This window comes from Candoia aspera, chromosome 2 (assembly GCF_035149785.1).
Source record: "Candoia aspera isolate rCanAsp1 chromosome 2, rCanAsp1.hap2, whole genome shotgun sequence".
Taxonomy (NCBI): Eukaryota; Metazoa; Chordata; class Lepidosauria; order Squamata; family Boidae; genus Candoia; species Candoia aspera.
The window spans coordinates 59,566,674-59,588,703 of NC_086154.1; the positions used below are offsets into that span (position 1 = coordinate 59,566,674).

The 22,030-nt window shown below is 38.6% G+C and overlaps 1 protein-coding gene across 1 annotated transcript in view; it reads right to left on the bottom strand.

The window, feature by feature from the left end:
* The window catches only part of DOCK3 (dedicator of cytokinesis 3), a 222,706-nt gene that overhangs the window by 19,178 nt on the left and 181,498 nt on the right, over window positions 1-22,030 (bottom strand). The window contains exons 44-51 of the mRNA XM_063292863.1: window positions 19,883-19,969; window positions 17,379-17,558; window positions 16,296-16,379; window positions 15,367-15,483; window positions 9,519-9,640; window positions 5,891-6,026; window positions 2,979-3,060; window positions 1,116-1,265 (exon numbers count right to left, since the gene is read on the bottom strand). Of these exons, the coding sequence (XP_063148933.1) occupies window positions 1,116-1,265; window positions 2,979-3,060; window positions 5,891-6,026; window positions 9,519-9,640; window positions 15,367-15,483; window positions 16,296-16,379; window positions 17,379-17,558; window positions 19,883-19,969 (958 nt within the window). The remainder of the gene's footprint in view (window positions 1-1,115; window positions 1,266-2,978; window positions 3,061-5,890; window positions 6,027-9,518; window positions 9,641-15,366; window positions 15,484-16,295; window positions 16,380-17,378; window positions 17,559-19,882; window positions 19,970-22,030) is intronic.

A 22,030-nucleotide genomic window follows, 5' to 3' on the forward strand; every position in this document is an offset into this window, starting at 1 on the left:
CTGACCTATAAAATTTAGAGGCATGGCAAGAAGTGCCTCTCTGGCATTGGTCCACAGAATAAATCCTTACAGAGGGACACTGTTCCCCCACTTCACAGTTCATTACGTTCATGGAACAAACACAGCAGGTAGTGCAGCCACAATCTTATTAACAATAAAAACGAGCTACCTATTACGTAGTATGTGAAGGAGTAAACACTTCAGTTTTGTGTGTTTAGATTTATGAAACAAATATATGAATGTTTAATTAATATGACTCATATTATAGTTGCTAATTACAGATATATGCCAGAAAGTTTTATCTCAATATTGTCACCCAAGAACAACTAATGCTTGTAGAATTCTTATGAAAGTTTTATCTGTATTCTAAGTTCAGTTCTGAAGGTGGGGTCTGATCATGTATGACCCCAGAAATTCGTAACTGGCATTTTTGGAAAAAAAAGACAGACCCAACAGCTTCTGATACCTTTAATAAACAGTATTTTGAGTTGTATTTTAGAATCCAGATAAATCAAGCTGATCTGTGAATCAAAGCCTCTTAAAGTTGCTTTATGCACACTTTAATACTCTAAGAACATAGAATATAACTATAGAAAATAATACAGGATACTTTCTATTTCAGTGATATGACTTCAAAACATTCCACCATTATGCTACTGTATATAGATTTGCTTTCAATAGTACTTCAAGTTTTTTGTAAACCGCATAGAAAACAGCTTTGCCATGTTATTCACTAATATTTTACTTCATGAAATAGAGCCATATGTCAGGAAGGAGAGTCTTCTTTCAACTTGAATTTCATATCTCATATTGCCTTGTGAAAGGGCCAATATTATACTCAATGTTTTGCTGGAAATCAAGACAATGTTGGAAAAGTATAGAAACTACATATCATTTTTAGGCCAACTGTGAACCTCCATTCAGTAAGTCAAGACTCAGTAACAATTTCTGAAATCATGGTGGAATTTATCAACACTGAATAGATATAGTGAAACCAGTTGATGAACTTGGCACATTTTCTGACTGAAGGGGGTTAGATATGCTACCGCAAGCTAGCAATCTCAACAGAAAGGCCAAGGACTGAAAGGGTCATGGAGACCAATCTCTCCTCTCACCTCTAGAGGTGGTCCCTCCAGGACAGAGATGAGGCACATTGGTGGGGGCAGTGTGGGAAAGCTTGCACTGCTGCCGCCCATGCTGTATCTGCTCTGTGGATAAATAGAGGGCTTCAGCCTCCAGAGTTGTCAATCCAGCACCTTTCAGCACTAAATTAAAAAGAATATAAATAAATATAAAAGAACTGAGGCAGATTGGCAGAGCTAGGCATGTGAAACTTGGACTGTACCTTGCTTTAGTGCCAGTGCTTATTTGTAGTATAAAATCTTTAAAATTAAAAAGCACAAATAAATGAACAAAACCCCTGCTATTTTTGTACCACGATTGAAATCCTTTGCCAAACAATTTCATCCCCTGTGGTGGTTTCATAAAAAACACATTATTAATTAATATTATGAAGCATCAAGATTTTGAATTTTCTTTCATATTACTTTTCCTGGAATTTCTAATTGTTTACCAGTTACTTTGGAGAAACTGTTTAAAAATAAATGATAATATTTCAGTATATGTCATAAACAGTAGGAATAAAAAGTGTTTTTATTTTGTTTGCTTTCCAATTCTTATTGGGGGAAATGCTGATCTATTGATCAGCGCTCCATTAAATAGATTGTCTGGTCTCTGTAGAATCACAACAGTGGGAAAGCTTATTGAGAAATCCAGCAGACACACATCCAGCATGACAATGTTACAAGCAGCAATAATAATATTCTTCCCAAAAATGCATACTTAGAGATTGATAGAGTTAGTTTACATGTGTAACCCTAAATAATGCAGTCACATATTTATTTATCCCTATTGTTATATCATCTTATTTACTAATCTTAAATACTTTCCCATCATTTATATATAATCTTCAATCCAATACACAAGAAATTGTTATATCTGGTACATAATGGAAAAAAATATTTTTATGACATGATTTGTCAATAAAGGTCATCTGGAAGAGAAAAAGTAATTACTTTTTAAAAAGTGGGGAATGGTACTCAGAAGTGATGCAAAAGAAATGGAACTATTATTTTCTGATTAGATATCATACAGTTTGCATATATGTATCCTCAAATATTATGATCTCAGTGCAAGAAATTCATGTTTATCTCCCTCTGTTAATGTGTGATAACTAACTACTGCCCATATACCCAAGAGAAGCATCTTTTTTTTGAGAATCTGCTTAATGATGTCAAAAGATCAGCAAGGGTATACTGTAGACTAGGGGCAACAAACCTTTTAGGGTTGGTGGAAACTTTTAGAATTTTGAGAACATGTTCTAGATAGTCTTGCAAAATGGTTTTTGGGAATGAAAAACTTGACTTCTTGCAAAATGGCTACCATGGGTTATAACTACAAAGTAGCAATTTATCAGAAAACTATACGTTACTCCAATAACACCCTCTCACAGAATGCTCCCTACCATTCATACATACATTTTTCTTTTTTTTCTGGGCATGTTTCCAAACAAAACCCTCAGCACAGGCCACCAGATATATTTATATTCTAAGAAGGCATAGAGGCCCACTGGGGCCCTGGGTATTCTTGGAAATAAGGATGATTCTGGAGGCTAGCATTTCACTTGTAGCATTCCATCTTCTAATGTTTTATATTAAAGATTATTTTCACTATAAGAAATCAGGTAGGACACAGAAAAGATGTTTCAAAAATGGTGATCTGATGTCAGAAAGAGCTGACATTGAAAGCTCCTGGGCTGCTGGTTTCTAAATCCGGATGTCCCCTTTGCTCTGTTCTAAGAGCAGAACACCAAAATATCCTATAGCGTCCAGGAAGTCTAGGGACAACATGGGACTAAAGTCTAAAAAGCAATTATCTCAGCCATTTATATTACTTTATCTTAAATGCCTCATTCTTACCTCTTGCACTAGCAGGTGCAGAGTTGATCATTTGAGATGGTGCAGAATGGGTAGAGCTCAGGCTTGAGGTGGAAGGACTAGCCTGGGTATAAGAAAAAGTAACACAGAACAGTAGGTTCAAATATTTATTATTAAGGAGCCCATAATATACATGACAATATTTAGCAAGATCAAGGACTTGGAGAGAATAGATTATGTATTTAATTATTTATTTAAAATAATTATATTGCCATCCATCTTATTTACCATAACCTTGAGCAGCTCACAATTTGTTTCATAACATCTCTATCTTGCATAATTTATACAATTCATACCAAATATTACAAACATACAAAATCTTAATGCCAGGTCGGTTAATAACAAGGCCCCCCTCATATGTGATTTGATCACCAAGGAGGGGGCAGAACTGGCATGTATTACCAAGACCTGGCTGGGCCCAGAAGGAGGGGTGTCCCTTTCAGAGATGTGCCCAGCCAGGTTTACGGTATGGCACCAGCCTAGACCTCAGGGCAGAGGAGGAGGGGTGGCAGTTGTCATCTGGGAGTCTCTGTTGGCCTTCAGGGGCACTGCTTCACAAGTGGCCGGTTGTGAGACCCTGTTTTTCAAGTTGGGTTCCCAAGGACAATTGGGAGTGTTGCTACCGTACCAGCCTCCCTGCTGTGTAGCAATCTCCCTGCCTGAGCTGCTGGAGGTTGTCTCGGGGCTGGTGGTGGAGTTCCCCGGACTTACGGTTCTGGGGGACTTCAACCTGCTGTCCCTGGGGTGTGCCGCAGAGGTGGTTCGGGAGTTCATGGCCACCATGGCGGCCATGGGCCTGTCCCAAGTTATTCAGGACCTGACTCAGGACAGTGGCCTTGTGATCTGAGGGGTGAGTCAGATCTATCCCCCTCGTCATGGTCAGATCACACCCTGGTGGCCTTGAGTTTCTCTTATGCTGCCCCCCTCCACAGGGAGGTAGGTCCTGTTCGATTAGTCCGCCCTCAGCGACTGATGGACCTGAAGGGATTTCAGAGGGAGCTGGGGCTTATACCCAAGGATCTGCTGCACGGCCCAGCAGAGGCCCTGGTCGCTGCCTGGAATAGGGAAGCGGCCGGGGCCTTGGACAGGATCGCACCTGTGCGGCCTGTCCAAGGCCGCACCGAACCCGTCACTCCCCGTGGTTTACGGAGAAGCTGGGGTTCTGAAGAGGATTAAGAGACATCTAGAATGCTGCTGGAGGAAGACAAAGACCGAATTCGATCGAACACAAGCTAGAGCCGCTATTAAGGCCTACCTTGTGGCAGTAACAGCAGCGAAACATCAATATTTCTCCGCTCTTATTGTATCCGCAGAATGCCACCCGGCAGCCCTGTTTAAGATCACCTGTTCCCTTTTAGGGAAAGGGGATTCAGAAATCCATCTACAGGGCCATGCCGAGGAGTTTTCTGGGCATCTGCAGGATAAAATTGCTCGGATCTGTTCTAAGTTGGACTCCGAGAGTGAGACAGGGCATGTAGAGATGCCCGGGGTACATACTTACTCAGTTATCTGGGAACAGTTTGATCCTGTTGGGCCCAAGGAAGTGGACAGGATCCTCCGGACTTTCATACCACCACATGCCAATTAGATCCCTGTCCCTCGTGGCTGGTGAAGGCAGCTTGGGAGATGACATGTGGTTGGTTCCAGACGATGATAAATACATCCTTGAGAGAGGGAGTGTTTCCAGCTGCCTTCAAGGAGGCGCTGGTGCACCCCCTCCTCAAGAAACCATAGCTGGACCCTAGTGTTCTGGACAATTTTTGTCCAGTCTCCCACCTCCCCTTTTTAGGGAAGGTAGTTGAGAAAGTGTTGGCGTTGCAGCTCCAGAGGATCCCGGATGAAACAGATTATCTGGATCCTTTCCAATCAGGTTTCAGGCCAGGATATGGGATGGAAATGGCATTGGTCACACTTATGGATGATCTCTGGTGGGAGCGGGATAGGGGCAGTGCATCCATCCTGGCTCTTCTTGACTTCTCAGTGGCTTTCGATACCATCAACCATGGTATACTTTTGGGGTGGTTCAGGGCGTTGGGGGTGGGTGGCATGGTTCTGCACTGGTTTACCTCCTTCCTCCAGGGCCAGTCCCAATTGGTGGTGATAGGGAGTGAGAGATCTGGCCCACGGCCCCCTTTGTGGGCTGCCGCAGGGTTCGGTACTCTCTGCTCCTCCTCAACATCTACATGAAACCACTGGGTGAGATCATCCATCACCACGGGATGAGGTATCATCAAAATGCTAATGATACCCAATTATACATCTCTGTCCCAGGTGAAGTAAGTGATACTGTGACTGCCCTCTCTTGGTAGCTGTGGGCTGTGGGGGTCTGGATGGGGAACGACAGGCTTCAATTGAATCCTAGTAAGGCAGAGTGGCTGTGGGTTAAGGGTTCCTCTGGATCCGGGAATTTATCATCTTTAGTTCTGGATGGGGTTGCACTGCCCCAGACAGACCTGGTGGGTAATCTGGGGGTCTTCCTGGACTCATGACTCCTGCTCAAAGAGCAGGTGGCAGTCATGGCCAAGAGGGCCTTTGCGCAACTTCGTGTTGTGCTCCAGTTATGCCCTTTCCTGGATCGAGAGTTCCTCCGATCAGTCACTCATGCCCTGGTCATCTCTCATACAGTATAGACTACTGCAACACGCTCTACATGGGGCTACCCTTGAAGAGTATCCAGAAGCTTCAGCTGGTCCAGAATGCAGCCGTGCAGGCAATCCTTGGTGCCCCAAGATCAGCACATGTAACACAGATATAACAAATTACCTATTATGCTACATCAGGAACTTCTACAAGCACAAGCACATTGTAGTAATATATTATCTGCAGTTCTCTGTAAAATAATATTGAATTATGCATATTGCTTGCAATGTGTTTCTAATATATTTGAGTGGTACCTGCATGTGGTACATGTCCTCTGTAGTTTCTCCAACAGAACTGTCTGTTAATATAACCAGATTTCCTGTTTCACTTGACGCACGAGAAGAAAGGGAAGATGACGAGTGTCGGACTGTACCCAGCATATTCAATGGGCTACAAAAATATACAAAGCAAATATTTTCTTAAGCTTATTTAATGAAGAAAAGTTCATGTTAAAACCTGCAGAACTTCAAATTATCTTTAAATAACATACACGGAAAAGCACTTTTTAAAATTTCTGCATGTGAAACATTAGCAGATTAAAAAAAGGCATCTAAATTTTGCCCAACTGGAAATAGTTCATTTAGCAGTATAAATAAACTCATCATACTACTCCCTTTTGGAATAAAAGCAGAAAGTCCAAGGCAGTGAGGAATAGGGAACAAGAGAAATCAAAGGTCTAAAATAGAAAAAAAGGAAAGGAAATGTAAGATCAAATTTATATCAACACCATTCATTGTATCATACAATTCAATGCCATTCTATCCAGATGTTGTCCTTTCATTTTTAAACTTCTCTTCCAAGATCTCATCAGCTCCACCTAACCATCTTTCTCAGTCTTGTCCTTCCTCTCAAAACATTCATTCATCCTTTATATATTACTTTTGCAATTCAGTCTTCATTCATTTTATCTACATGATCAAATAACCTGAATATTTCTTTCATACTAGTCACATTTGCAATTAATCCAAAATCATCCAACAGCACATATTAATTTATGACCATATCTGTTCTGGTTTTATCGCACACACTTAAGTAACCCACTTCAATGTATGTTTCTCCTGACATGCCCAAACTTTCACTTCTGAGAGAATCATGGTCTTATACACAGCCATTTTGTTTCTTTTGACAAACATCCATTCATTCCTTGCAACTTAGCATTATTTTTCTACTTACATTTGCACTTTTTAAAATTTCTTCATCCATTTCCCCATCTTTAATAAATATTCTAAGGTACACTAAATTATTTTCTTCTTTATATTTTCATCTTTAATATGTAACTTGCAATCATTCAGACCACATAATTATCTTGGTCTTTAATAACATCAATTTTCAGATCCATACTCCTTGTTACATAATTATGATGATATGCCATCAAGTCAGTGTCAACTTTTAGTGACTTCTAGAGAGACTTTCTTCAGGATGGTCTGTCCTCAATCTGATCCTTCAGGTCTTCATGCGTTGCACCCATGGCTGCTGTAATTAAGTCCATCCACTTTACTGTTGGGCATCCTCTTCTTCAATTTTCCTCAACATTTCCTAGCATTACAGACTTCTCATGAGACCCAAGTCATTGAATAATGTGTCCAAAATATTATAATTTGAGCCTGGTCATTTGTGTCTCAAATAAAATTTTTGTCCTATGTTCATTTGTTTGTTTTCTAGGCTATCTATTGTATTCTCAAGAATCTTCTCCAACACCAAAGTTCGAAAGCATCAATACTCTTTCTATCCTTCTTCTTCAAAGTCCAACTTTCACTTCCATACAGTGTTACAGGGAAAACTATTGTCTGCATGATTCTGATCTTTGTAACTGTAAACATGTCATGGCATGTGAATGTCCTTCATTACTACCCCACTAAGTGTTAGTCTGCAGTGTTATTTCTTATTGCTGGTTCATTTATTGCTGACAGTCAATCCTAAAAAGTAGAAGCTACCCACCAGATCATGTGTATTTTCAGTTATCAGGATGGTGTCATCAGCATAGTGCAGGTTATTGATTTTTCTCCTCCAGTTTTAAAACCATGCTCATCTTCTTTCAGTCTAGCTTCCCTTAATTCAGCACATGTTGTTGTAATACTGCTTCTTGTCTATTCTAACAGCTCTCTGAAACTCCTTGTTAAGTTCCTTTCTGAGATTTTCACCTTTCTTGGCTTCAGCTTCTCTTTATCTTCTTGGCAATATCCATGGTTTGCTGTGATATCCAGTTTGCTTTCTTCTCTTTCTTCATTTTTGGTAGTCTCTTTTCACATTCATCCTTAACAACTGCTTTAAGTCCATTCCATAATTCCTCTGGTTCTCTATCAATGAGATTCAGGATATCAAAGTGATTCCTGATGTTCTCCTTGAAAATGGTGGGTATGTGTTCAAGATCATATTATGGAAACTAATTGGCTTTCTTCTTCTTCTTTAGCTTAACTTGGAATTTGCACATGAGCAGTTCATGATCTGTTCCACAGTAAACACCTGGCCATATCTTTGATGCTATAATTGAGCTCCTCCACCTCCTTTTAGCAATAATATAGTCAGTGGGATGACCTTCACCCCTTGGGTAACCCTGTTGGGAATATATACTCTTGGCACACACTCCCAACATTCTTCGCTCATCCTCTTAGGAACACCACCCCACTGCCATGATGAGGCATCATAGCAGGACTTGAAGGGTTATCAGACAGGCCAGTCTGATTTTTCATGTGAAAAATTTAAATGTAAAACCATCTAACATAGGAACTGTCCTTTTGTCTATCATACTGTATGTTTATTTATGCTTACATTAATTTAATTACAAAAAATATTTATATTCTGATTTGAATAAGGTGGAAGGAAAGAGAAGAAGAGGATGGGCAGCAGCAAGGTGGATAAACTCAATTACAGTAGCGATGAGTGCCTTGTTGGAAGAACTTAAGGACCAGGTTAGGGACAGATCATCATGGAGAAAATATTTGTGTGGTTATTAGAAGTCAGAAACTATTTGTGGCACATAATCATCATAATCATTAATTCAAAGTGGCTTACATAAATTAAGAAAAATAAAACTATGATCACAAAGTCTCACAATTGCGAAAGATATATATATAGTAAACAAATAAATAAATACACACACAAAACCACAATAAATTTATATAACACAATGTAATATTCTACAATTTCAGATGCAACACTTCTCCACAGTTCTAGCAATTTATAATTTTATTTATTTGTTTGTTTGTTTGTTTTATATCCCGCCTTTATTTTGCACAACTCAAAGCAGCATACTTAATACTACATCCTATTTTACCCACAACTATAACCATGTGGGTAGATTTGTTGTCAGCTAATCTATTCTTCTAGTCTATCCATTCTACCTCATGCCACTCTTATCCCAATTTCAATGTTCACTGGATAATTCCTTTTCTATTTAATAGGGATTCTTTTCCAGGTTTTCTCCTTTAGTTATAGTTTTCCATATCCATTCATAGCCTGATTTTAAAAAGAATGCTCATTTCTTTCATAGCTCCACCTGAGCTAAATAAAATGTTGGCTCCCCCACAACATTTGCAACAAAGAAGAGGCAAATATTAATAACTGTGAAAAATTATTCTTTTAATAAAATCTGGTGGCTAGCCATTATGATCTTATCAATCTGCTTATTACCTGTTAATGGCAGGTTGCTACATAAATAATCAGAAATAATGAACTTTCAGACTGCAAAAACAATCATATAGGAAATTTAATCCCACAATAATAAAGGTGATTTAAAAGTTTGGCCTTCATTTTCTTATAACTTTGAATAGTCCAAAAGTCTCTTTATATCTAGTAGGTACATGAATTATTCAATTTCAGACATTATTTGAAAAGGCAGATACGGAAAGACTGTTCTGATATAAAAGGTGTTTAAAATAATACCTGTGGCGATGCATTACTTTGATGCTCTCTGGACTCATTGGACTGTGTGATACAAGCACATTGCTGCGTGGTGTGCTTGTTCCTGAGCAGGCTGGACTCAATTTTTCCAGAGCAGGTAACTCCTGTAAAGGGCATTAAATGCTAGTTGTGTATGAGATAAGGGAGAATATAATTATTGTTTATAAAACAGGATACAACCAATATGGTCTGTCCACATTATACAAGCAGCATCTCTACATGTGTGGATGATAACAGAAATGAAATAAGCAAAGATGAAGAAACTGAAAAATGGAGTTATGGCGACAAAATTCACCCCTAAAATGTAACAGGAAGACCAACTGTAAAGACAAAAAGTATGGAAATTCTACATCTTGGAATAGCACTGATAATGCACTGTTTAAACCAGATATTTCTTGGCATGGAACCACAGCATGAAGATAATGAGGTCATGAAGACACTGTGTTAACGATGTATGTTTAGTGGAACACTAAACCACAAGTTTGGAAAAGCTCTGTTGTACCATCTGTGACTCCACAGAGTCATTTCTCAATGCTGAATTTCAGTGAAACAAAATGAAGAGACAAAATTATGCATAATTCTATTTTCTATCTTATATACTAACTGAAAACTAGAGTACGTTTAACAGCTCATTCACTATCAGCCAAACAGTTCTTCTATATATTGTCATTTGCAAGTATTGGTAACATATGGATGATGAAGCAGTAACAAGACTGTGTAAAATCATTCATTTGGAATAGTATCTAATTTAGGAAAATGTTATGATTCATAGCTAACTAGGCTAGGGTGTTATTTGAAATGGATTTCTATTAATATCATCATACATCTCAAGAGGTGCTAAACATTCTGTCCCAGAGTTAAAAAGTACAAATTTATATTTATTCTATTTTATAAAGCATACTGGATGTCAAAAAATACACCTCATTGTGCTATTTAAACAAAACATTTTAGTGATTAAAAAAACTACAAAGACAACCAAGGCAGCAATTGTTAAGACTGCAATTTGAAGAGAAAAAGTATGCAATTGAAGCAAAATAGTATAGTTAATCTTTTTCCCCTGTGGCATTTTCCCCCTGAAAATCTTTCCCACCAAGCATTTCCAACAGGAAGTTGAGATTTTTCTTCAGATTATAGTTTCTAACTGTATTCTGTGAAAATTACCCTCAATAAAGAAACACTGAATTACATGTGATAAGCACTGACTCCCACTCTTGAAAATTCACCTTCTCTGATTTGTTTAAGAAGAGTTTTAATGAGAATGATAAGAACATAGCCTATACATAAGAAAAAGAAACATTTCACTTGAATTTTCTGGGTATCACTATTTTGGGGCTAAACAATTCATTAATCACACAATTTAAGGTTTGGAAGGGGCCTGCAGGATAATCTCGTGCATAAATCCGCTACTAGTCAATTATATGGCAAGTAGGCAGCCATATGAAATGAACAAACAAACAAATACTATAACATACCCAACAGATGGCCATTCAGCTTCTGTTTAAAGTCCTCCAACTAAGCTAAGTCCTTAACCACCTCATGAATCAGTCTAAACTATCGCTGAACAGCTCCTATCACTGGAATTTTTTTCCTAATATCCATCCAAAATCTTACCTCTGCCTGAGCATTGAACAATGCTGTCCTCCCTTCTACCAGACAGCCCTTCAGATACTTAAAGACATTTAACATGTCTGTCCATGTTTCCCCCACCCCCTGCAAGTATACATGACTTTGATTTTTTCTACCCAAATGTACTTGTCCCTGTTGAAATTCATCTTGTTGGTTTCTGCCTATTATTTCAGCTTAGCAAAATCTTTCTGAATCTTGATATTATCCTCTAAGATGTTCGCTAATCCTCTTTTGTTATATCTACATATTTGATAATTATGTTTTTCAACTCCTTATGAAACTTGCTTATAAATAAGTTGAGCAGCACAGAACCTAGAACAGAAATCTGCAGTACACTATTCAACACTTCCTTCCAGATTGATGCAAATCTGTTATTGGGTACATTGGGTACATTTATTCATTGGGTACTGTATCTATTTAATGGTAACATAGTCCAGGACACATTTCATCACTTTCTATGCTAGAATCTCACGGGAGACTTTGTTGAATGCTTAACCTCCTACCATATCCTAGCAGCATGTCCAGCCCTTTTCATTGTTGTTGTTTATTCGTTTAGTCGCTTCCAACTCTTCGTGACTTCATGGACCAGCCCACGCCAGAGCTTCCTGTCGGTCGTCAACACCCCCAGCTCCCCCAGGGATGAGTCCGTCACCTCTAGAATATCATCCATCCACCTTGCCCTTGGTCGGCCCCTCTTCCTTTTGCCTTCCACTCTCCCTAGCATTAGCATCTTCTCCAGGCTGTCCTGTCTTCTCATTATGTGGCCAAAGTATTTCAGTCTTGCCTTTAATATCATTCCCTCAAGTGAGCAGTCTGGCTTTATTTCCTGGAGGATGGACTGGTTTGATCTTCTGGCAGTCCAAGGCACTCTCAGAGTTTTCCTCCAACATCACAGTTCAAAAGCATCGATCTTCCTTCTCTCAGCCTTCCTCATGGTCCAGCTCTCACAGCCATATGTTACTATGGGGAACACCATTGCTTTAACTATGTGGACCTTTGTTGTCAGTGTGATGTCTCTGCTCTTAACTATTTTATCGAGATTTGTCATTGCTCTTCTCCCAAGGATTAAGCGTCTTCTGATTTCCTGACTGCAGTCAGCATCTGCAGTAATCTTTGCACCTAGAAATACAAAGTCTTTCACTGCTTCTACATTTTCTCCCTCTATTTGCCAGTTATCAATCAAGCTGGTTGCCATAATCTTGGTTTTTTGAGATTTAGCTGCAAGGCAGCTTTTGCACTTTCTTCTTTCACCTTCATCATAAGGCTCCTCAGTTCCTCTTCGCTTTCAGCCATCAAAGTGGTATCATCTGCATATCTGAGATTGTTAATGTTTCCTCCAGCGATTTTAACTCCAGCCTTGGATTCCTCAAGCCCAGCATGTCGCATGATGTGTTCTGCATACAAGTTGAATAGGTAGGGTGAGAATATACAGCCCTGCCGTACTCCTTTCCCAATCTTAAACCAGTCCGTTGTTCCGTGGTCTGTTCTTACTGTTGCTACTTGGTCGTTAAAAGAATACAGATTCTTCAGGAGGCATACAAGATGACTTGGTATCCCCATACCGCTAAGAACTTGCCACAATTTGTTATGGTCCACACAGTCAAAGGCTTTAGAATAGTCAATAAAACAGAAATAGATGTTTTTCTGAAACTCCCTGGCTTTTTCCATTATCCAGCGGATATTGGCAATTTGGTCCCTAGTTCCTCTGCCTTTTCTAAACCCAGCTTGTACATCTGGCAATTCTCGCTCCATGAATTGGTGAAGTCTACCTTGCAGGATCTTGAGCATTACCTTACTGGCATGTGAAATGAGTGCCACTGTTCGATAGTTTGAACATTCTTTAGTGTTTCCCTTTTTTGGTATGGGGATATAAGTTGATTTTTTCCAGTCTGATGGCCATTCTTGTGTTTCCAAATTTGCTGGCATATAGCATGCATTACCTTGACAGCATCATCTTGCAAGATTTTGAACAGTTCAGCTGGGATGCCGTCGTCTCCTGCTGCCTTGTTATTAGCAATGCTTCTTAAGGCCCATTCAACTTCACTCTTCGGGATGTCTGGCTCTAGCTCACTGACCACACTGTCAAAGCTATCCCCGATATTGTTATCCTTCCTATACAGGTCTTCTGTATATTCCTGCCACCTTTTCTTGATCTCTTCTTCTTCTGTTAGGTCCTTGCCATCTTTGTGTTTGATCATACCCATTTTGGCCTGGAATTTACCTCCAATGTTTCTAATTTTCTGGAAGAGGTCTCTTGTCCTTCCTATTCCATTGTCTTCTTCCACTTCCGCGCATTGCTTGTTTAAAAATAATTCCTTATCTCTTCTGGCTAACCTCTGGAATTTTGCATTTAATTGGGCATATCCTCCCTTATCACTGTTGCCTTTTGCTTTCCTTCTTTCTTGGGCTACTTGTAGTGTCTCAGCAGACAGCCATTTTGCCTTCTTGGTTTTCTCTTTCTTTGGGATGCATTTTCTTGCCGCCTCCTGAACAATGTTGCGAACTTCTGTCCAGAGTTCTTCCGGGACCCTATCTACTAAGTCCAGTCCCTTAAATCTATTCTTCACCTCCGCTGCATATTCCTTAGGAATATTAGTGAGCTCATATCTAGCTGATCTGTGGGTCTTCCCTAATCTCTTTAGTCTGGTCCTAAATTGTGCAATAAGAAGTTCGTGATCTGAACTACAGTTAGCTCCAGGTCTTGTTTTTACTGACTGTATAGATGTCCACCACCTTTGGCTGCAAAGGATGTAGTCAATCTGATTTCGGTGTTGTCCATCTGGTGAAGGCCATGTATAAAGCCGTCTTTTAGGTTGTTGGAAGAGAGTGTTTGTTATGCAGAGTGAGTTGTCGTGGCAAAATTCTATCAGCCTATGTCCTGCTTCATTTTGTTCTCCCAGGCCATGCTTACCTGTAATTCCAGGTGTCAATTGACTGCCCACCTTAGCATTCCAGTCTCCCGTGATGAAAATAACATCTCTTTTAGGCCTGTTGTCCAGTAGGTGCTGCAGATCCTCACAGAACTGCTCTACTTCAGCTTCTTCAGCAACTGTGGTTGGGCCGTATATTTGGATCACTGTGATGTTAGATGACTTGCCCTGAATTCGAATTGAGACCTTTCTATCATTTTTTGTATTGTATCCAAGCACTGCTTTAGCCACTTTACTATTAATTATGAAGGCTACTCCATTTCTTCTGTGGTCCTCTTGTCCACAGGAGTAGATCTGGTGGTCATGTGATGTGAAGTGGCCCATTCCAGTCCATTTCAGTTCACTGACGCCCAAAATGTCTATCTTTAATCTTGACATCTCACCAATAACCACATCCAATTTGCCCTGGCTCATAGATCTTACATTCCAGGTTCCAATGGTGTGTTGATCCTTAGAACATCGGATTCGCCGTTCACCACCAGCACCGTCGGCCGCTAGCCGTCCTTTCGGCTTTGAGCTAGCTGCGTCATCACGGCTGGGGCTAGTTGAACTCATCCTCTGTTCCTCCCCAGTAGCATTTTGACCATCTTCCGACCTGGGGGTCTCATCTTCCGATGGTATACTGACATATCTCTGGTTGTACTGATCCATTTAGTTTTCACGGCAAGAATACTGGGGTGGGTTGCCATTACCTTCCCCAGGGATCGCATTTAGTCTGACCTCTCTGACATGACCTTCCCATCTTGGGTGGCCCTTCACGGTTTAGCTCATGGCATCATTGAGGTGCTCAAGCTCCATCACCACGACAAGGTAACGATCCTTTGCTGAAGGCCCTTTTCATTACTACTGACATAATCAAAAAAGCCCTTTTGGTTGTTTCAAGTTTCTCTTGTAAACCAAGTTTCTTTTTGCACTTTAGCTTTTCTGAAGCTATTAGCTACTTGCTGGTTCATCTCCTTGGTGACTATACCCATCTTCCATTTCCCATACTGTATATATTCTTTTTAATTCTTAGCTTAGTTGAAAGCTTTTTATACATCTGCTGAATTACATGTGATGACCATTCATTCCCCTTCTTGAAAATTCACCTTCTTTGATTTGTTTAAGAAGAATTTTCCAAGGTCCTCCCACCCCCCATTTTTAATTAATTGGAATGGTGTGTAATTGTAAGTATTCAGCTTTTGTCCACTTCCTATAGGTATATCATAGTTGAAAACTTTTTTTAAAAAAGCCAAAAATTATATTTAAAAAATAAAGAGTAGTTATGAACTTACATGGTACAAACTAGATCGCATCATCTGAAATTGGTCAATTAATTTCTTATGGAGTGGACGCATCTCAGGATGTACAAACTTCTCATGCACTGCCAGACCTATTCCTAGGATATGTACCTGTTAAAATTAAAATTACAGTTTATATATTCAGCTTCAGAGATACTACAGTGTAATACTTTCAATATTGTATGCTTACTGAAAAAACATATTTAAATACCTGTGGCTAGTTAGCCAAATAGTTCATGATTACTAAATATGATTTCCAGATTGTATCAGTTAAGAATTGTAAATGATAGCTAAGCAATAATCCATTTGTTTCTCTGCTAACTCTTCCTGAAACAGGTCTTCTAGAAGCAATGATGAGACTATGAAGTAATAGCAGTTATAATTGGATAGATAGGAAACATGAGGGATACAGATGAAGGGTATTTGATAAATAGCTTGTTTTGAGGAACCATGAAACAGTCTAGCACACTGGGCTTTTTTATGAAAAGGAAATGTGAATTCTAAAACAATCTCTTAAAAAAAAACTTGCTCTCCAAGTGTGTACACTTCTATTCATACTATTGAAGATGCAAGTGGGTAATAAATATTAGCAAATAGCACTTTTTAGTTTTGATTTTTTCTCACTTCCTTATTTTTCAGTTATTTTCAAGTCTCTATTGGTTTTATACATCTGGTATATTATATTATTCAGGTGGAGATGAAATCCTACATTTCTACATTTTCCTGTTTTGTCATTACATTCCATGGATGTTTTATAATATGAATATAAATATAAATATAAATTTATATATAGTATAATGTTCTGGCCTAGAGTATTTTGTGTAATTTGAATAAGCCTACTTTACGTCGCATTACTGTAGATAATATCAAAGAAATCAAATTTTATTACAGTACTCTTTATTTTTTTTAAAGGACAAGAATACCTGTTCATGCATCAATTCTTTCAACTGTGTGATTTTTTCTGCATCTCCAGGATGAGTGGAGATATAATCCCTATCAAAAAAGGCCTGGAGAAGAAAAATAATTAGTTTTACTTGGGAAATAGCCTGTTTCTTAATAAACATATGGAAGAACAAAAATAAGCCTTGATATCTTTATTTTTACAGAATGAAACATGAAAAACCTTACTTGACCTAAGTTCCATGACCTAGAACATGGAATCCATTTTAAATATTTTGTCACTCTTCCTTCTCCTCCCATTTTAAGCAGCCTATATTTTCCCTATTCTTAGAGGTATGACTCAGTTGTAAATCCAAAAACCAACACATAAAAATCAGTGGCAAGGGAAATTTGCTATTGGACAATGTTGAGCAATCCTTTAGTAGACCATAAATTTATTTTAAATTTCAACAGAAACACTATCAGCACAACATGCTTCTAGACAAAATCCTGAAAGTTTCATATTTACTGTTTCCACTGAACAGTAGATGAGAAATAAGCAACTTCAGAAATTAACAATATAAAAGTGTGTTTCTTGGGATTTTCTGCATGCAGATAACCCAGACATAATTTTACTAATCTACATTTTAAATAAGATAATTGTATGATCAACATTACTTGACAGCTATAGTTGTTGAAAAATAATGAAGCAAAGGCAATTCTTTAGCAGTTGTCACTATACTTCCCTTTTAGACATACATCCAACATTACCAAGATAATGACTTTCATCATTTTATTAACAAAGCAATTTCTGAGGCAGTATTTATTATTTTCCATTATAACTACAAGCTTTGTCTTTTCAATGAAATTCATATTTATAGAAATAATAAAATATGATGCTATAACAATTTACTTATCTACACAGAATGTAGAATTCCCCAATATAAAATAGTTACAGCCATTTAGATCAGACTATGGACATAAAGCTAAGTACAGTGTTATAATTAATTATGAAAATTTGACACTATTTCTTATACTCTGTTAAACATAACAATGAAGTACAACTGGACAACCTGTATTGTGAAACGTTGCTGAAAGTAACAAAAATCAGAAAAGCCTGGATTTACCTCCTGATACCGTGCTATGCCACCATTCACAGCAGCATCAATAACTCCATTCAGACACATACTGAGAAGATTGATGTTCCCATGCATTTGTTTGTGTTGGTACTGGCTTATCAGTGTCCTTAGCTCCTGATTTTTGTTCTCCACAACTTGAATGGCATTTTCCAATGGGCTTACTTCAACCTATAAGACATACAAGCATACATCAATACTATCCACATTCCTATAGTGTCATTTTTCTATTAAATTAATCATATATATATGATTAATATTATATATATATATATGTGTGTGTGTATACACACACACACACACACACACATATGTATATATAATTTTTATTAAGAATTTTGATTATAATAGCAAAATCTAATACAAACTAAACTTAAAGAGAATGGAAAGAGTAAAAAGTGCAAGGAAAAAGGAAAAAAAGAGAAGAAAGAAAAAAGAAAGAATATAATAAAGAGAAAATAAATATGTAAAGAAGTTACTTCCAACCTTCACCACAATATAAACGAATTTAGTGACTCTTTACTCCCTCTAAGGTTACAAAAAATTATCTCTATATTCTGTATCCGATCCCTCACCTATAAGCAAATCCATAAAGCATCATCTTTTCAGTCCTGGTGTCAGCAGGAAGTCCATAAAACGTTGCCAGAACTAACAACATATCTTGTTTTAACCTTGATCAAATAAACCAACTTTATATTTCTTCCTTTTACTTCTAATAGTCTTAATCTTTACTTCATTCAAATACTGTTGTAGGATTTGATTTCTCTTCATTTCTTCTTTATCCCATCCCATCGCATCACAGTTCTTCAGGTCTTTAACAAGCCTCTTTTGTAATTCCAATAAGAAAAAATTATCCAGATCATTTTCCTGGTTTATCATTTGTATTTCCCTTTTGATTTTTAAAACATCAACCAATTTCTTTTGTATATCCAGTGAGACATCCTTTTGCAAGTCATTCTTTTGGCCTGTCATTTGTAAATCCACTTTCAGTACCATTTCTATCTTGTCAGATAAAATTTGTTCCACATCTGTCATTTCTTCAATAACACCTTTTGGACATAGTCTATCCATAGAGGCAGACATCATGACTGGCATTGTTGATATTGTGGTTACTAATTTCTGGCTTGATTCTTCAAAAGTCTCTTTTAATATTTTCAATGTTACAATGTTTGCATCATTTTGTAGGTCCCAGTTAATTAACACAAAAGGTAGGCTTGTGCTTTTTTTCCTCTGCCTAGAATCTTTAGTCCCCTCTAGTGTCCAGTTTTTAAAATCATAAAATTCTTATCTTTGTTATATCTTGCAAAAACCCAAACAGATCTACTTCCCACAAGAAGCTGTTTGTTCTTTATAATTAATTCCAAAATCTTATTGTAAAAGTTTCTACATTCCAAATTCATCTGTACCCTTAGTCTGTTTATAACTAAGATCAAGACCTTATTTACCTTTTTGCTGTTTACTTCAAATCCTTAGGCTTATGATTAAAATTTTCTTTGATGCAGGATTGAAGGCAAAGTCATCTGGCATTTTCAAACTTGTCATTCCAAAGTTCTCTAATAGTTTAAAAGTAGTTAATAAGCAATTTCCAAAAGTGATTAGAAAGTGAGGTTAGCGAACTTAGTGTCCTTTAAAAGGTGCTGTCTGCAGTTGTGAGCAAGATGGCTATTTCCATCTCCCAGCACCTGTGGTCTCTGTTGGTATTTCATTGTTATGCTACAAGGAGCAAGTCACAGAGACTCCAGGTATCCATAGTAACAAATCATTTTCTTAAGTGTTTGGCAGAGTCAAAAGGTCAGGCCTCATTTGGTCAACAAGGTTTAAGTGTCAAATGACCTTATATGGGAAACTGAAACTGTCCTCCACTTCCTTGCTTGATTTGCATTTAAATAAGCCAGCTCTACCAGAGCCAACCCCTTGCTTCTCCTGTCTGCAGCTTCTCTTCAACTCTTCTGCTCAGCACACTTGTGTGTGTGCGTGTACTTGTAAATATGCTCTTTTGTATTTAAGAAGCTTTTGAACCCCATCCAGGGATCTGGATGAGAAACTGTTTATGATCTCTGTTTTCTTTGAATACAACTTTTTTGCTGAAACGCCTGGTGTCTTCTTTCTGATCTCTTGTGCCAAACGCTTTCCAGCACTCTGCACATGCTGCGCAAACTCCAACAGTCTCCTCCTGGGGAGCAGCCCTCCGGAGCACATGTGGACAATCTCATGTCCTCTCCTTATCTAAAGAGGTTCCAAGGAACCAGTCTATTCACCAGTTCCTTAGTCTTTGCCGCAGTCTTCAGCTCCACTTTCGGGCAGACATTTTCATCCACCATTCCTTCCCTTGGAAGCCCTTCTATTAAATTAATCTTAATTATGTGAAACACTCATTTGTTACATTAACAGACACATTTAAAATGCTGGGTTTTTTTTTATCCATTAGATAAACATTATTCATCTTTCTCTTTAGCTAAGTCCTCATACCTTAACTAACAAAAATAATACATTACCAGTTCTCGTCTTTCCACTTCAAACCAGCGAGAGATCCCAGGTAAACTGTGAGTCAGGGTTAGAGTGGTACGTTCAATCCACAAGCTCTACAAAGGAAAACATGCAAAAATATAGGAAATGAAAAACCAAATGTGCCTGATTTTGTTTATTTGCAAGTCTTATAGACTGCTCCAATCTACAAACTTTGAGTGGCATACAACTCCCCAATTCATAATTGGGATTAAAGTCATACATATAATCAATGAAAAACAGCAACTAAAAAGAATTCCTCTGGAACTAGGGGTTGTTTATAAAACATTAACAATAATACAAGAGCCCAATATCATGACACTGAGACCCTTATAATAGACCAGCTTCCCTGGCTGTAGAGGAATATGGAGATAACCTTGAAGAAGCTACATAAGAACCATTAAGTAAACATCAACTTAGTCTTGGGAAGGAAGAGGGAATGAGAAGGAAATTCAAGACAAATATGCCTTGATTCTGTTTGGTATCAGAGTAGATAGAGGGAAACTCTCACAGGCTTTCAAGAGTCTGTTACTATACTGTACAACAATACAGTTCCAGTAGTCTTTGTGGTGTCCCTTTCCTGGAGTTACTTACCTCAAATGGCTTAACAGAACAATCAAGTTTTCACTGAAGGCGAGGAGAGAAAGGGCCGATTGCACATGGCAGGGAGGAACTATTCCAGAGGAAGGGAAATGACTGAAAGGGGGTGTTTACAAGGCCCCTGAAGGTGACAAGTCTCTGATTGAGGAAATGCTCTATCAAATCTTATTGTGTGGGCAAATATTATAGGGAGAAGGCAGTCCTACAGATAAGAGGCTCTAAACCATGAAGGGCTTTAAAGATGATAACCAGCACCTTGAATTGCATCCAGAAGCCAACTGGCAGTTTCAATTCCACGGGAGTCATGGGTCCCGGATTTTGGACGCATTCTGTAAGTTAACCCATTTGAGATACCTTGGTTCAAAAATTGTTGCCCTACAATGCATTGTTTCATCCAGTTAAAGGTTACAAAGTATCAAACAGGCACGAGTATTTTAGTAGTATATAGATGTTTCAAAGTGCATCCATCATTACTCAAGCTGCTGCATTCTGGACCATTTACAGCTTCTGAATGCTCTTCAAGGGAAGCCCCATGTAGAGCTCATTACAACAGTCCAGTTGAGAGGTAACTAAGGCATGAGTGACAATAAGTCACTCCTGTCACTCTAGGAAAGGTACCAATTGGCACACTAGATGGAGATAAAGGCTCTCTAAACCTTAGCAGCCCTTAGTTCCTCAAACAGGATGTTCTAGTCCAACCCTCAAATTGCAAATTAATTCTGCCCAGGGGAGTGAAACTCTGTTTAGAGTTAAGGATGTAATTTTACCGGAAAGTGCCAGAAACCTGCAGGTGAGGAGTCTCGGGCTTGACCTCCCCGCCACCCCAACTGGAAACATCACTTCAGGGAGGAGAACCACCATAATACAATGCCTCCCCATTCCTTAACCTCAGAGATGGCTCAGAAGGATACAGTACTGTTACTGAAAGCTGTTGACAGGCCAAGAAGGAGGGTTGCATTACCTAAAACTGCAATCAGTGCCATCACTGTGCTGAAACTGGGCAGAAACTGGACTGAAACATGTCCAGATAATCTGTTGCAGCCCAACCAATTTCTTCATAACCTTCCCCCAAAAGGGGTGGCTGGAGACAGATTGATAATTGCCAGTAAAATGGGGTCAAGCAATAATTTCTTAAGGAGAGGGTGCATCACCACCTCTTTCAAAGCAGGAGGTAACATACCCTCTCTCAAGGATACATTAACCAGTTCCCTGACTGAGCTCTCTATCATCTCCTTGGCAGTTTTCACCAACTAGGAGGGGCAGAGGTCCAGACAAGGTGGTTGGGTTGATGCTCAGAGGACCTGATCACTTACAGGATCAAACTGATCTCAGATAACTCAGATAACACCACAAGGTGAGAACTCAGTAATCTCTTCTGGACCTGCCCAGCTGGCATCAAGCTCCAAATAAATCTGAACAACTTTGTTATTCAGATGTCTAAAAAATTATTCACAGTGGCCCCTTATATAATCTTTCTGCTTGTTCTTATACAGTAGGATATGGGTCATTTTGAAAAGGGCTGCAGAGCAGCAATCTGT